The 17,067-nt window shown below is 36.1% G+C and overlaps 3 protein-coding genes across 3 annotated transcripts; 1 reads left to right on the top strand and 2 right to left on the bottom strand.

The window, feature by feature from the left end:
* Positions 1–5,865: 5,865 nt before the first annotated feature.
* Positions 5,866–7,050, top strand: LOC141689488 (short-chain dehydrogenase reductase ATA1). The gene is made up of 2 exons (XM_074493791.1): positions 5,866–5,986; positions 6,107–7,050. The coding sequence occupies exons 1-2, from the start codon at positions 5,904–5,906 to the stop codon at positions 6,903–6,905; spliced, it is 882 nt and encodes a 293-aa protein (XP_074349892.1). The 5' UTR covers positions 5,866–5,903; the 3' UTR covers positions 6,906–7,050.
* On the bottom strand, positions 6,939–11,763 carry LOC141689487 (protein NRT1/ PTR FAMILY 8.3). Its single transcript, XM_074493790.1, has 5 exons — positions 11,538–11,763; positions 10,503–10,608; positions 10,204–10,421; positions 8,400–8,956; positions 6,939–8,037 (listed from the first exon to the last, which is right to left on the bottom strand). The coding sequence occupies exons 1-5, from the start codon at positions 11,586–11,588 to the stop codon at positions 7,218–7,220; spliced, it is 1,752 nt and encodes a 583-aa protein (XP_074349891.1). The 5' UTR covers positions 11,589–11,763; the 3' UTR covers positions 6,939–7,217.
* A 3,850-nt stretch (positions 11,764–15,613) lies between these two features.
* Positions 15,614–15,976, bottom strand: LOC141691694 (putative mitochondrial protein AtMg00860). The gene has a single exon (XM_074496454.1). It carries the CDS (start codon positions 15,974–15,976, stop codon positions 15,614–15,616), a length of 363 nt encoding a protein of 120 aa, XP_074352555.1.
* Between the last annotated feature and the right edge of the window lie 1,091 nt (positions 15,977–17,067).

Below are 17,067 nucleotides of genomic sequence, written 5' to 3'. Positions count from 1 at the left end.
CTCTCCCATACAGCTTCAATCCATTCAACAGTTTCTGAAATCTGTTGAAGGTATCATTCAATGATTCTCCTTCTTCAAAATGAAAATATTCATACTGTTGAATGAGAAGCTGCATTTTATTTTCTCTAACTTGCTCAGTGCCTTCACAGATAAGCTGCACAGTATCCCAAATTTCCTTAGCAGTTTGGCTGTTAATGACATTATCAAACATATCTTGATCTAGGCCATTAAACAGAATGTTCATGGCTTTCTTGTCCTTGTGAACCTCTTCAATATCTTCAACAGTCCATTCTGCCTTTGGCTTGGGAATAGACTGTCCAACAGCAACTGTTACAGTAGCAGGTGTGGCCACCTTGTGAGGGATGTGAGGACCATTTTCAATGCAGTTGATGTAGCTTTCATCTTGAGAGAGAAGATGTAAATGCATCTTCACTTTCCAGTGATGATAGTTATCTCTTTCCAAGATTGGAATCTTTACACCAATATCCTTCTTACTCATGATATTAGTAGAATAGATCTTTAAACTCTTTGTATGTTAAGAGCTTGCTCTGATACCAATTGTTATTCCCAGTGGACTAACAATGAGATTTACAGAAGGGGGGTTGAATGTAAATCTCAAAACTTTTTCAAGTTTTGAGCAGTTTCTAAGGCTAAGTGTTTTTGAGAGCAAGTGTGTGTGAATTGCTTAAAGCTAATGCAGATAGATATATATTCAAACACAAATGTAAAGAACACAGAGAACTTAAAAACTTTTCTGGTGGATTTGTTGTTCCACCAGAGATGTGTTATTTCAGAAAATCTGTGTTTCAAAGAATTAAATCACAGCTGCTTCCTAGTACAAACTAGATGACTTTCTCTCTGTATTTTTCTAAACAGCTCTGGAAAATTCATATCTAATTACCAACTGCTACTTGGTTTATATATCACCAAGTTTACAAGTGAAGACAAAACTGTAAAATACAATTAAAAAGGCTCTTCACATGTTTCTTCTTCATTTCTCTATCCCATGCAATTTAGGCTTAGCTGTTAATCTTTGATTACTTCCTTGTTTGCACCAGAATGGAAATGCTGCATTTTCTTGATTCCTCCTAGAGGCTTCCACATTCCAGGTTGTCTCTGTCAACCCATGTGCCTCTGTCAGCTTATGAATTGTCACTATCAACTGCTAATGAACTAAGCATCCGTTGAAGCTTTCATCCGTTGATGCCTTATCCGTTGAGGCTTTATCCGTTGAAGCTTTATCCGTTGATGCATTATCAGTTGAAGTCTTTATCCGTTGAAGCACTTATCCGTTGATGGATATTATCCGTTGAAGTATTAGAGACATCCGTTGAAGCTTTATTTCTTATCCGTTGAAGGTCTTCAATATCAGTTGATACTTCTTCACTTATACAAAATTACAAGGCATGAAATATTTACAATTAGCCCTCCTATTTGCATATCCACTAGTAGTCAACATGACTGATACTTTCCTACAATATCTGAGAATTACAACTTGAATCCAGAGAATGAAATGTGATACAATACTAAACTTATTGCTAATTAAAGCTACTCCTTCAACGGATAGCCAAGATGGTCTTATCCGTTGAGGCTACAAACACTAGATTTCTACTTAAGTGTTTTGTTTAACTTATCATCAAACTAATACACATATTCCTAACATATATAACACTATTTATTTATTTTTTAATAACCAAAATTAGGGAATAACCGTTTAACCAAATTATACCTCATTCCGGTTATTATAATATAATATAAATATATGTTGTTGCACGGTGAGATCTAATTTTGATTCGATTTTTTATTAGAAAATTGATAGATGTTGTTAATAAAAAATGTAATCAGAAGTTTTTTAATTTTTTGAATTTTATGATTGTTGAATCGTTGTCATAGAAGCATGGACATTAATTATATTTACATATTTGATCATATTTACGTCCTTTTGCATAAGTTGCTTTTATAGTCGCGTGACTAACTACAAACACTATTGTAGGGGGGAATTTCTGTAAGATCAACACAAATATGTTTTCTTATATTATAATCGTAATCGTAAACTAACAAATTCATTTAACCTAAGAGTTGATTTGACTTCGCCTAAAGAGTAAGAGAGTTAACATGTGCCTTTTTTAGCTGAAATGTCCGGTCTTCGTAAGACATCATATAACACATAATTTACCATGTCATGTCGATATTTGAAATATGGTTATTTTTAGCAATGAACGGCGTACTTTTCAAATACATCCATTTGACTTGCGCACCGGGGACATTGAGTTTCAATTGAAAATAAAGGAATAGAGAGCCTGTAACGCAAAATCATCTGATACTCTATTGGCGTCATACATTGTCCTAATCCCGTTATATAAGTGGCCAATATGAAATCCTAAGTATGTGTGGCTCTCAAGTACTGAAAAACTGTAGTTTGTCTATCCGAAGAATTAGATTATTAAATAGATCTCGCAAATACCACTAAAGTAAAAGTCTGTCAAATAGTGCATTAGTTTTGGGGAAACATGCCTTTTACGGGATAATTTAGCCAAATTTTCACCTGGAGTACATTTTGTAGCTTATGCTACAGTAAAATAATCTCTAATTGAAATCACCTCACATCCTCGTAAAATATGATCCTTCAAGTCAGTATTGGATTTGAGAAACCACAAATACAAACAGCCTAACGTTATTTGAAATGTACACACCCAGATCACCTAAACGAATAGACAAAGTCTCCAAACTCCATTGAAGGTCATCAAATCCAGACCCTTCTGAAGTTACAATATTGCCTAATGTCTATTTTAGTATGGTATCAAACTAACTGAGAGCATCTACAAAAAATTATGGTGAACAGGTGCACAAAACATTAGAGTTTACTTAGCCCCATACAAATTCTAAGTAACACAATATTACATTGAGAATCATTAAGTTATTCCAATGCCTCTACAAACTCCCGGTTCATGCATATAGAACCACCAAAAAGTATAACCCTTATTTGACTCCTATATATGAGGAGCGAAAAGTCCATCTCGAGAAATATATGGGCCAGGTACGGGCCAAAAAACCTCTGACTTCCTTATATTTAACTCTAAACCCAATTTCGGCTCTCTAACTAAATAAGAGTCAAGGCCTTAGAAACCTCAACTGCATCCTTCATTCTAGTACTGTCATCCAAGTTTTTATATTTGAACAGAAATAGTGCATACCTCATGTAATCTAAGAACTAGTGGGTGTAATATCAGTACAAATAGGAGAGGTACCAATAAATATCCTTGTTGTATATCACATGCTGAACATATAAATCCAGACCTCGAAAATAACCTAGATGGTTTCCCGTAAAGAAACTCCACTCAAGAAAATATAGACGAACACCTAGTTATGATTTTTTCGAGCATTTGTTTTCCTATCAATCATATTAAAAACATTCTTGAAGTCCACCAAAAGTATAGATAGATTAGACTTTGACACGTTTACCTCAACAAACCGACTAACGATATGTAAAATAGCCTCATCACATATTGAAATTTCTACACCAAATTGAAAATTCCCAAATAAATTGACATCTCATGACCGACCTTATCCGTGGCCACTTTGGGAACTGAACGTATTAATATGGTGCCTACTTTAATTGGCCTGACTATAACATCAGGCTTTAGTAGGGGCGTCAAGGGAGCGCTCGCGATAAACTATACTAAAGAAACATGATATATTTACCTTTTTACCACAAATTCACAACCGGTGTTAGGCTTACAAGAATCTCTTTAGCCATGACATACTAGAAATTACAAAAAAATATCAAATAAATGTTGAGCCCTTAAACCATCTTGTCTGCAAGAAGTCCCTTTAGGAAAATATTTAATACAACAAAGAACGACTTCATCATTAATCAAAAGAGAATCTTCGGTATATGGAGGGGTAGGCAATGTCGGAGTAGATGTATATGAATGCTTCTCTTCAAGTAAAAGCCTAGTTTGAAGTGTATCGGGTACAATTTTAGATGATGTCAAAACCTTAACCGCTACCGGATAATGATTATCGATTTTTTTCTCAAACAGTATTTCACATTGTCTCTTAAAAGGAGACTCATCTAATTTGAGACTAGAAGGACATGGTGTCTGTTCAAATAAAGTGTCAAATAACAAGCTCACTATAATGTCAACTTAATAAGAGTAACTCCAAAACAACACTATAACACGTAATAGGGCAAGTTTTGGTATAAAATAACTCCAAGCCAACACTATAATAGTGTATAATAGTGTAAAGTTAGGCCAAATGAATAGCATGACACTAAATTTGGTGTAATTGTTACACCAATTTGGTGTAATTCATAATGTCTATTATATCATTATTTTTATTAACAAAAATAAATTTATTGTCACCATATTCCAATTATATCCTATATTATATTCAGACAAATTATTTTCTTTTGGAAAAAAGAAGAATATCATATCCTTAATTAGACATTTAGTGTAAAATATAGTATAAATGACTTGAAATTGATTTTATAAATGGTGTAATTTTGACATTAAAATAATGTAAAGTTATATTATTTTAATTTTATGGATTGGAGATCGTCTAAGTATGCACTTCTGTTGCAAGACTTTTTTACTTTTTCAGATTTTTTTCCTTAACATCCATTTTTAATGAAAACTCGAAGTGTACGTGCCGATAGAAGGCGTATGCAAGAATCAGAATCAGGAGAGGAAAAATTGCTTACAATCGTCACCAAAACGTTATACTAGAATAATACTTTGTTTCAAAATAAAGCTTGCGGAATAGAAAAAAAATCAAAATTTTACCTTGATCACCTAAAACATCACATAGAACATAGAAAATCTTCTTTGAACTGCAAAATATTTTTCAACAAAATAATACCGAAACTCCATTTATGGCCTCCTCCTCAATAATTAAAGTGCGGAGTAATTTTTTTCAACATAGTAACACTAGAACTACACTATGTGGCCTCCTCTTTGATAAATTTTAACTAACAAAAATGTAGTTTGTATGTATCAAAACGGAAGTAGCCAAATCCTTGCCGGATCACTTCTTCCCTCAAACTTATTAAGGCGAAGTCTTCCTTACTGACCTTTTTTTAGCAAACTAATTATATACGCATATACTTGAAGTCGAATTATTGACCTTCTACCAGAGTGACAAAAACTCAATAACTACATTAACTCTATGTTAGCGGCCATTAAAACATGACTTGAAGTCTAATTATATTAGTTGTATTTTTCAGTTGAATAATTTTAAATTTGATCCTTTTTGTTAATTTTTTTCACTTTCACAAACGAGTTTATGATTAATTTTGTTTTACAGGTTCATTTATGATCTAAAAATGATATGACCGGTATCTAGGACACAGATGCATTTTTAATGACAAATATAGAATCAACTTACAGTTATGTTGTATGCGTACTTTTATGCATATTTTCATCCATATACATTAGTTGAGCTCGTGTCCCCTCACAGTAGGTCACGAGCTCGACTTTTTTCATCCAATACAAATAGCAACTATTCTAAAATTGTGCTTTTTTATTTTTGGTTTCAAACTATTATTGATAAAAACTTAGCACTGCATTAAACCAACCCAAATCAAGTCATTTCCGGTTGTTCCATTTTACATATGTACACACAACACCCAACTGTTTTCTTGGCCAGTAGCAGTTTCCAGGCAAATGAAGTAGGTTAGCTGTCAATTCAATACAGGAGATTACTAGGTTCAATTTAGACGGGACATGAAAATTTAACTCCAATATGGAGCTCACCGTTTAGAAGTGGTTGACAAAAAAATTAAAAAAGTGTGTTTTATAAAATATTAAGATAAAAAATTGCACCTTGCAAATGGCACATTCCAAAACTACCCAGCATCTTTATATTTCCCTCGTCTTTCTGATCAAGTATTCTGCCTATATATGCTAGCATACATTTATACATATAAACTTGAGATTTCAACCAGTCGAATGGATAACAAAGCACAGTGCTCATCCTGCAAAAGGTTTTTAACTTGCCTTTTATTATCTTGTCTATGATGATTGAGTTTATTGTTGCAGCCAAACATTAAACTCTATCTTTTCTAGTCCATCATTTAAACTTTTTACTGATTTTGTTTTATTAGGGTAGATGGCAAAGTTGCTATAGTAACCGGAGCTGCAAGAGGGATTGGTGGTGCAACTGCGAAGCTCTTAGCTGAACATGGAGCTCATGTAGTAATTGCAGATATACTTGATGAACTTGGATCAAGTCTAGCTAATTCTATTGGAGGTCGCTATATACATTGTGATGTCTCGAAAGAATCTGATGTTGAAGCTGCTGTCCAGTTCGCGCTAACCTGGAAAGGAAAACTAGATATTATGTTTAACAATGCAGGTATTCCGGGATATGGAGGGAGCATCGCCAACCTTAAAATGGATGAAATGGCTGCTCTGTTATCGATCAATCTGAATGGGGTCGTTCACGGAATAAAGCACGCTGCAAGAGCTATGATCGCAGGAGGGAAAGGGGGTTCCATAATATGCACTTCAAGCACAGCCGCATTTATGGGAGGGCTGGGGTCACATCCATACACAATGTCAAAAGAGGCTATTATTGGAGTAGTCAGGAGCAGTGCTTGTGACTTAGGGGTGCATGGAATTCGAGTAAACTGTATTGTGCCACATGGGGTTCCCTCGGAGATGCTGGTGAATGCATATAGATTAGCGCTGAATAGGACTGATGTTGATGCTGAGGAAGTGAGCAAGATTGTAGCAGAAAGGGCAAGCCTACTGCGCGGTAGAGGCGGAAGACTAGAGGATGCTGCATATGCTGCTCTGTTTTTGGCTAGTGATGAGTCTGGATTTATAACAGGCCACAATCTTATCATGGATGGAGGGTATACCGCTGCGAACAACCTAATGGCTTTCATATACCAAGAGTAAACTTCAATCCATAAAAAGATGACAAGCAATAAGTAAAGCAACTATATTTCTTATTTCCACAGCAATGTAAAATTTTCAAATGAATTTTATGTTTCAAGGATCCAACACTTTATAACCAATTTTCTTTCTGATTATCAATTTATCATATGCAAGTTCCTTAAATTTAAAATATATACAAAAAAAAAGAGAAGCAAATTCAAGAGCCGTCAGCTGTGCCTCGGGTTTTCAGGGGAGACCAACTTGTACACACTTGTAAGCTGTCCTTCAACCGTTTGTGATAGATACAAACAGTCTTCCCTTGGATTTGAACAATTATCTCGCCTTGGACTTGTACATTTTGGCACAGAAAATATAAATCACCATATTGGCTAAGCTGAGTCCAGCCAACAGCCAAAAGAAATAATCAAGATGTCCTTTGTTTAAGTTGTCTGGTATCCAACCTGCATTTCCCCCTTGAGTAGTTAAAGAGATTACCACAGTCAATATAAAAGAACTCAAATAATTTCCCAAGGATGTCGTCAAAAGGGACAAGGCACTGCATAGACTTCGCATTGCATCAGGGGACTGATCGTAGAAAAATTCAAGCTGCCCGATGAAAGTGAATATCTCTGCAGCCCCTAACAAGAAATACTGGGGTATCTGCCAGAAGACACTAAGAGGTACTGGAACAGCGTTGTCAACCAAGTCAAGGTCCCTTGCAATTTGAAGTCGCTTAATCTCCACCAGAGCAGCAGCTGACATGCATAACACTGAGATAAAAAGGCCAATTCCCATCCTTTGAAGTTCCGAGAAGCCTCTACCGTTACCAGTGAATTTCTTAGCAATAGGGACAAGGAAAGCATCATAAACTGGCACCCAGAAGATAACACTGATGACATCAAAACTTGAAAGAGAAGCAGCCGGGATTTCAAATGATCCAATCCTTGTGTCCATCATGAGCCCTTGTTCCACAAACATTGTAGACATTTGTGCATATACAGCGGAAAAGACGATTCCGGTAGCCCAGATAGGAAACATACGGATCAAAATCTTTAATTCTTCGACCTGTGTCACTGTGCAGAGCCTCCAAGGATTGGAATAGTCCCCTGTTTTGTTTTCGTCATCAGAGATTACAGCAGCTTTGTCAAGGCAGCTGCAGAAGGAACATTAAATTGATAATTAACAGGTGTTCTAACTGAGGATTTAGAAAATAAGAGTCGACGGTTTCCGGCGAAAGGGGTCATGATTTTAAAATTATTACTGTAACAATATACACTTCAGATAATATACCGAGGAAGGGGGGGGTGGATTTCGTGAAATGGTAAAATTATAAAAAAAATAAAAAAACTACCCCAAAAAAACACTTGTATTGACACTACAATTTAACCTACCAAACACACTTGCATTTTCAAAATAAAAAAAAATATATAAGTTGGTAAAACTGCTGCTGAGATGCCAAAGGGATACTAGTAAACAGCTTTAGATAGTATTTCAAGGAAGAGTCAAGATGATTACGTCAGCTCATCAGTATGGCAAATTTTTCTACTTCCTTCAATTGCGGATGTTTTGTCTTGTGTTTCAAACAGTAGTCTACTGTTATTGGGGACCGCTAAATCCCATTTGCGGAATGAAGCAACCAAAACTTGACACATTCTAGTAATTGGGCTTCCCCCAGGTTTCTGAAATCTATAGAGAGGCGTTCCGGCAAAAAAGCTTATAATAGCGATGCCCATGAACAGTGCAGGAATGCCAAAGCCTAAGCCCCAACCAGCATTGTCTTGGATATACACTATCACACTACTTGACACTAAAGCGCCTATATTGATAGAGAAATAAAACCAATTGAAAAAGGATCCCTTCTTTATGCTCTCATTTTCATCTGTATCATCAAACTGATCTGCACCAAAGGACGAAACACAAGGTTTGATCCCGCCGGTTCCTAGAGCAATCAGATATAGACCAAAGAACAACACTACGTACTGAATAGGAGTAGCTGGAGGACATATGCCATCAATACACTCAGCAGGCATAAAAACAGGAATTGATGCAGAGAGAGTTAGTGTGCACATTCCCTATTCAACATGGCAAAAAATGCAAGGGATTAACAAATTGATATAAGTGACAAATATAAGCTTCAACTTTGAACATATTAATTTAAAATAAGAAATAGAGTATACACTATACAACAAACGCGAGTCAATCACTTTACGCGATTGAAATTCAAGGTATCTAGAAAATATATTTTAAGATTATAAAGCCTGACTTGATTACAGCTTAGTGGAAGAACCAAGGATACCCATAAGCTTTCCTGTAAATACAATAAAACCTACTTTATGGAATATCAAATATGTGATCTGATCTGTGTAACGTATAAAAAATTTCCAAAAAATCTGGAGAAGAATAATGAATTATCAAGAAAAATTTGGTTCCTGTTGCTTAAATTCTTCTTCATGATAGCAGCAATTGAACCGTAAAAGGGTCGTGAGTACTAGTCCGAGACTATTGGGTTGACCAACTTATAAGAGTACCTATTAGTAGAAAGAGCAGTTAAGCTTAGTTTCACAGGACAGAGTGATGAAAAAACATTCGTCGTCTGTAAAAAGCGATTATATGCTTAATAATTTACCACGCAGTATCTAATTTAATCAACCACCTTACAAAGTGCTATGAGCTTTATGGCATATCTGAGGTGTATGTGAAATTTATATTATTGCACAACGACATGCAGCTACCTATTTACCGCAGTATTCTATTCTGTTGTACAGTTACATGATATACAAAATACTAACCTCAATCTTAATGGACAGCAAAACCCACCAGAACCATTAAGGTATTAAAGCAGTTTTCACAGTCACAGCATCAAAAAATGAACTTAGGTCTAGTATAAGTTTCAAACATAGTAACGGACTCGTATTTGATGAAGTATAATTAAAGCTTTACTTGCATTCCTAAGTCTTGCAGCAGCCAGCAGGGGATTGTGGTTGTGGAGTAATTTCATTACATTGTCACTAATAAAAAGTTCCAGAAAGCCAGTGAATCAGAAAAATATAACTATCTGCTGATGTAATGAACCGAAGAAACAAAGAGAAACCAACAATAATGCAGTAGACCTATATAAACATTAAACGCAGAGTCCCTACCAAGAGAACCCCAACAGATACTTTTTCTATATTAAAGTAACAAATGTATTAATATTAGTTGTTCGATGATAAATGTAATTCTCCCTAGTCAAGGAGAAGAGGTCAACAGTACCAGCATACACCAGTAGAACCTCCACAAGTATTAAGTACAATAGCAATATCCTTTATGTAATACTTACAATCAAATAGATAACAGAGAAGATAGCAATCGTCCAGTATCTTCCCCAGCATGTATCTGCTAAGATTGCTCCTACCAAGGGTGCCAAATAACAGGTTCCTTGCCAAGTAGTAACATTTCTCGCAGCAGAAGCATTTCCTTGGTGCAACTCTTTTGTTAGATAACTGACAAGATTCGTAGCAATACCATAATATGCTAACCGCTCGCAACATTCGGTACCTATTGGCCAAATCGAAATTTATTTGAAAGTAAATCGCATAGCGATAAGGTGAACTAATTACATGAGTGATGCCAACATACCAAGAATGAAAGGGCAAGCTCTCCAATTTCCAGTGTTACTTTTCAACACCGGGTTGCCTTTGATATCGACGGACCCATCACCAGTATAAAGTCCGTTGTTTTCATCCTAAGGACATTATATTTCAGGTAAATAATCATAACACAATAAATAATTTATAACACACAGACACTGATCATACGGACATATCCTCATCCAAAGATAAATCATATGTAACATAAATACAACATTTTAGAACTTTTCGCATTAAATAAGTGCTAGATCAGTTTAGAATTGTTTTATAAGGCACATCAACTGGCCACACAAGACTATGAGAAGAATAGTATAACAATCCAAGCTCCTTTCCCATCATTCAGAACGATAATTGATAACATCTCCTTAGGAGTAAAGCCCTAAAACTTGTCCCAACGAGTAATATCCTAATAATAAGAAACTAGTGGTTACAAAGAAAATCAACCTCATCTTATAACGATAATCCAGAATAATCTACTTATCTAACATAATCAAATTTTAATATATAACAATAAACTAAAGTCCTAAATAATAACACAAAAATATTCAATCTAATATTTACTCAAATTCGGCAATGTGATCTACTCCACAGTCCACAAGATGAACTTGTATATTACTCATTGATGCGAAATCAGGTCAACACTCCCGACTAATTCTGATGCACGGTTACTAATTTGTCTTTCCAGGGCTCTGCACCCTGGATTCCATATGCTTCATAAATTATCCTCCAAATCCATACACTTCAACTAGAACTATTACATGCCCATCTTAACTATATAAAACCATAATCATAAAGATAAAATTCACTAAACTAAATCAATCAACAAACTAACAAATACCCAAGATTCAAAACCAAGAAAAGAACAACAATCCAAACCCAATTCACATTCTTACACAAAAAAAGAATCTTGAACTTGATCATCTTGATCTACTAATAAAGATCATAACTTTAATACAAAACATATAAAAACACCACACGGGGTTCCAAGAAATCTCAAAATAGATACAATTATATGAGAATTAACCTGAGGAATTCCATCTTCTAAGAGCAGTCTCTCTTCTTCTTGGGTACCCATCACAGAACTAATGGATCTTACTCTATGCTATGTAGATACAGATGATGTATGTAAGTGTAGTAACGTGCAAGTATTTTATAAAGTGAAGGATAGATAGAGATGCAGATAGATACGCCAAGTCTGATGAAATACCAAGACACCCCGTCCAACCGCCGAAGACTACTGAGTTGTACCGAAAAGTGATAATTCTATACAATTTATAATTTTAGATCAATTTAATCGGTGGGGTTTTCGTAAATGTGGGGTTTGATTATTATATTTTCTTTTTATTTTTTTAATTTTAATATATAATATTAGTTAATTAAAATTATTATTTATAATTTTTTTAAACAAAAATAAATAATTTATATTTTAATTTATAAAAAAAAATAAAATTATATTTCTAACTAATAGGTCAAAACATATTAAAATATATGTAACATTAAAAATGACGAATAAAAAAATAGAGTAAGTATTATAAAAAAAACTAATTAAAATGTATTAATTAAAATATAATAAATTTATAAATTTTCGCGTTTATTATATATCTACATAATAAAAAATATATATTTTTATATTGATAATTTTTATTTTGAATTCCGTATTTTGATGAATTTATTTATTTAATATTTAATTATCTTATCTAATGCTACGAATGATAATTAAAATGAATACTAGCATAATGCATGTAAAAACAATTGTTTATGATATCAAGTTTTTTTTACTATTATGAAATCAATTATTTGTTTTAAACCTTATGATATCAAGGTATTAAAGTGCTTATTTTATTAAAAGAGGATGAGGATCCCTTAATGTACATGTTTTTTTTCTTATAATCTTATTTAGGAGTTGGGACTACACCTCTTGGTATACGACACGTAAATACGGTACGAAATAATACGAATAATTAGTGTTTGAGTTTGAAAATTTGTTACACGAACATGAAAGTACACGAATACGAAAAACCACGAATATAATTAGTGTTGAGTTTGGATTTCCAATATAGGTACACGACACGGAACGAAAATATACTGAATAAATAAATTTTTAAAAATATATAATATACATATATATAATAAATACAAATGTTAATTTTACCTATATAAATAACATATATATAATTGTAAATGCTAATATATATTTTATTGCTACTTGACTACGTGAGTGAGCACTTCACCATTTAATTATCTATTACATTATTTAACAATTAATGTTTTTCGTATATAATCCGTGTACTTTAGTGTACTAAAACGGGTAAACACGAATATATCAGTTCTGGGTTAGTGTCACCAAATTGGTACACGAATGCAAATCCGGGTCGGGTTCGGGTTTAAGGTTTGGTACACGAAAAAATAGAATTATACACGACACACAACGTTGCAAGGTCTACTTAGGAAACGTTAAAAGTATGTATATTAACATCGCTGATATTGTAATTGTTACAATACTGATATTGATAAAAAAAACACACATGTTTTGTCCTAAATAAACAGTGCAGGAGCAATAATTTTACAAAATTGATACATTATCGGTGTATTGAATTGAGATTTTTTTTAAAAAAATATTCATGAAATTTACGTGTATTTAATTAGAATTTTAAAAAATATATCACAATTTTATGGTCTTCATGGACTTGAACTTCTTCAGTGTGTAACCTAATTGTTCATCATGACTTGATTTCTGATCCTTCAGGATCTCCTACATTTGTAGTTTGATTTCATATTCGTCTTTATTTTCGGTACTCTGGTCCTTCAGGAATTTTATTCATTGGATGCTCCCTCCATTTACTACTAAGTACTAGGAACATGTCTTTCATGTCCTATACATATTAAACCTTCAGCTTCGAAACGCGCCAGGTATGAGGCACTTTGTCACCGCTCAGGGTTTCCGACTTGTAGGATCCTTGTCCTCATATTTTCTTGACCTTATACGGCCTTTCCCAGTTAGGGGTTATATTTTCTTTCTCTAACTCATGAAGCCTCAATCTTTCTTAAGATCAAGCCTCCTTGGTAAAAGAACCTTTCTTTAACCCTTTTATTAAAATAGAGGGAGGCTCTTCGTTGATGCTCTGCATTGCGGGCGCTGGCCTCATCTCTGACCTCGCCAATGGGATCGAGAGCGAGCCTCATGCCTTCTTCATTGGTTTTCGATTCATAATCTTCGATCCTAGGGGATCCATGTGTGATTTCAAGGGGCACCACTGCCTCGGCTCCGTAAGCTAGCATGAATGGGTTAGCTTCAGTTGTAACTTTGTAGGTGGTATAATATGCCCATAGTATAGGCATCAACTAATCCACCCAAGTGTTTCACGAGCATTCAACCCTCTTCTTAAGTCCATCAAGGATGATTCTATTAGCAACTTCCGCTTGCCCGTTTGCCTGAGGATATGCAACCGAGGTGAAGCGAAGTTCTATGCTGTTATCGTCTCAGTACTCTCTGAACTCTGTATTATCAAATTATTTCACATTATCCGTGACAAGGATGCGTGGGATTCCATATCGACATATCACATTCTCCCAGAAGAATTGGGCAATTTGCTTCGTGGTTATCTTGGCTAGTGCCTTAGCCTCAATCCCTTTGTAAAGTAGTCTATGGCTACCACAATGAACTTCCTTTGTCCCTATGCTACAGAAAATGGTCCAAGTATGTCAATTCCCCATATTGCGAAAGGGATGGGTGTGCTGATCGATGTAAGCCTCTCTGGGGGCTGTCGTACTATTGGAGCGTGCCTATGGCATCCGTCACATTTCATCACATAAGCCTTTGCATCGGCTAGCATAGTTGGCCAGTAGAATCCCAACCGAGTTATCTTGTGAGCGAGGGCCCTGCCCCCCAAGTGTTATCCATAAATCCCTTCATGGGCTTCTTTAAGTGTCTCATCTACTTCAAGAGATCTTAAGAACTTCAAGTACGAAATAACAAATTAACTTTTATAAATAAGGCCTTCAATCAATGAATATCTCAATGCTCTAACCGACAGCTTGCGTGCCTCCTAGGCATTGTCGGGGAGCCACCCAGTTTCTAAGTGGGTCTTGATTGGGTCTATCCGACAGCTTTCCACACCAACCGGTGCTATCAGATTTATGACATGAACAGTAGGGGTCTTCAAGACCTGGAAGTAAATAGTTCTCGGATAATTCTCGATTTCAGATGAGGCGAACTGAGACAAGGCATCCGCCGTAGTGTTCTCCTCTCTCGGAACATGTTCGCGTACCATTCATCGAACTGAGTCAGTATTCCCTTTATGACTCTCAGTTACTTGGCTATAGTATCATCCTTGGCCTCAAGCTCCCCATTAACTTGAGCAACTACATGTCTTGAGTCTCCGCAGACCTTCAGGTTTTTGGCCCTCACGGCTCTAGCTAAGCCTAAGCCAGCTATCAACGCTTCATATTCTGCTTCGTTGTTCGTAGTTGGAAAATCCAACTTCAACGCATACTCAATAATAAACCCATTAGGGCTTTACAATACTAGGCCTGCGCCACTAGATTTTGTTTTGGACGCTCCATCAAAATGGAGAACCCAGTATTCTTTCAGTATCGTTCCTTCATCCTTGTCCCCTTCTTCTGGGGTTACTATCTCTTGTCCCCCGACTTCTTGGTCATACCGACTTCTTGGTCGTTAATAGTACATTCGACCACGAAGTCTGCTAAGGCCTGAGCCTTGATGGTCGTTCGAGGCTTGTACTTGATATCAAATTCCCCTAGCTCAACTGCCCACTTGATGAGCCTTTCACTGGCCTTCGGGCTATGAAGAATGTTCCTCAGGGGTTGGTCCGTCAGGACTTCAATCTTGTGAGCCTGTAAGTATGGTCTCAACTTCCTTGAGGTTGTGATGAGAGCAAGCACGAACTTCTCCGTGGTGGAGTAATTCAACTCTGCTCCATGGAGCACCTTGCTTATATAGTATACTGGCTTCTGGAGCTTCTGCTCTTCCTTCACAAGGATTGCACTCACGGCTTTTTCAGATACCGTGAGGTACAAATAAAGAGTGTCCTTCGGACTTGGTTTAGCCAATAACGGGGCTTCAGTCATGTACTTCTTCAGCTATTCAAAGGCCTTTTGGCTCTCAACTGTCCATTCAAAGTCCTTCACCTTCTTAAGGGTTTTGAAAAATGGCAGGCATTTGTATCCTGACTTGGAGATGAACCTCCTTAGAGCTGCGATTCTTCCCGTCAGCTTCTGAACGTCCTTGATGGAGCGTGGGGGCTCCATGTCTAGGATGGCTTTGATCTTGTCGGGGTTGGCCTCTATTCCTCTCTTAGAGACCATATGACATAAAAATTTTCCAGACCCAACGCCAAAAGCACACTTGGCTGGGTTTAACATCATCGTGTGGTGCCTCAGCACTTTAAATGCCTCTCTGAGATGACTAATATGATCGGCCTTGCTTAGGCTTTTGACTAACATGTCATCAACATAGACCTCCATGGTCTTCCCAATTAGATGGGCAAATATCTTGTTTACCAGTCTTTCGTAAGTAGCTCCTGCATTCTTAAGTCCAAAAGCCATAACAAGATAACAGAATACACCAAAGTCAGTTATGAAAGATACCTTGAGGGTGTCATCCTTATGCATTCTAATCTGATTGTAACCACTGAAGCCATCCATGAAGCTTAGCTTCTCATGTCTAGCAGTGGCATCGATCAGGGTATCAATCCTTGGTAGGAGTAACAGTCCTTGGGACACTGTTAGTCCCAAAGTATCGTAGAAGGGGGGGTTGAATATGATACCTACAATCTTTTCGATTCGTTTCAAGTTCTTCGTTAAAAGTACGGAATCAAAAACAACACAAAACTATTCGAGGAATATATTGTTTTATTAATATAAACCTTGAGGTTGCTACAATCTAATCAATGTATTGATTAGCTACAATAAATTCAGCAGCATAACAGTATATTTACAAAGATATAAATGTGAAGCTTTAATGGAGCTCTCGTAAATTTTCTGTGTTTGCTGAAGAAAATAACTAACTGAATGAATTACATTCAATTGCTGCTTTGTAGTCTTTTCAAATTCAATGGACAGGTGGTCAATTCTTGTCCACTCATTTCATTAAATTTGCTGCACATTAAATCAGTGAACAACACCTCTATGGCGACAGCTCTTTGGCGACAGCATCACTTGAACCTTCTCTGTGGCGACAACTCTGTGGTGACAGAGCTGCCTTAAGCATATCCCTGTGGTGACACCTTCTGTGGTGACAGCTCTATGGCGACAGGGTTGCCTTGAGCATATCCCTGTGGTGACACCTTCTGTGACGACAGCTCTATGGTGACAAGGTTGCCTTGAGCATATCCCTGTGGTGACACCTTCTGTGGCGACAACTCTATGTTGACAGGGTTGCCTTGAGCATATCCCTTATGGTGACACCTTCTGTGGCGACAGCTCTATGGCGACAGGTAGAGATAGCTGTCAAGACTTAGAGTATTTTAGATCTGTTTCAAACCATTCTTCACTATATCAATCATTTTTCTTCTGTTAATTGAATCAAAATACTT

The sequence above is a fragment of the Apium graveolens genome, chromosome 10 (genome assembly GCF_009905375.1).
Source record: "Apium graveolens cultivar Ventura chromosome 10, ASM990537v1, whole genome shotgun sequence".
NCBI classification, from domain to species: domain Eukaryota; kingdom Viridiplantae; phylum Streptophyta; class Magnoliopsida; order Apiales; family Apiaceae; genus Apium; species Apium graveolens.
The sequence above is the reverse complement of the archived record's forward strand: the minus strand, read 5'-3'. Positions and strand labels throughout refer to the sequence as shown.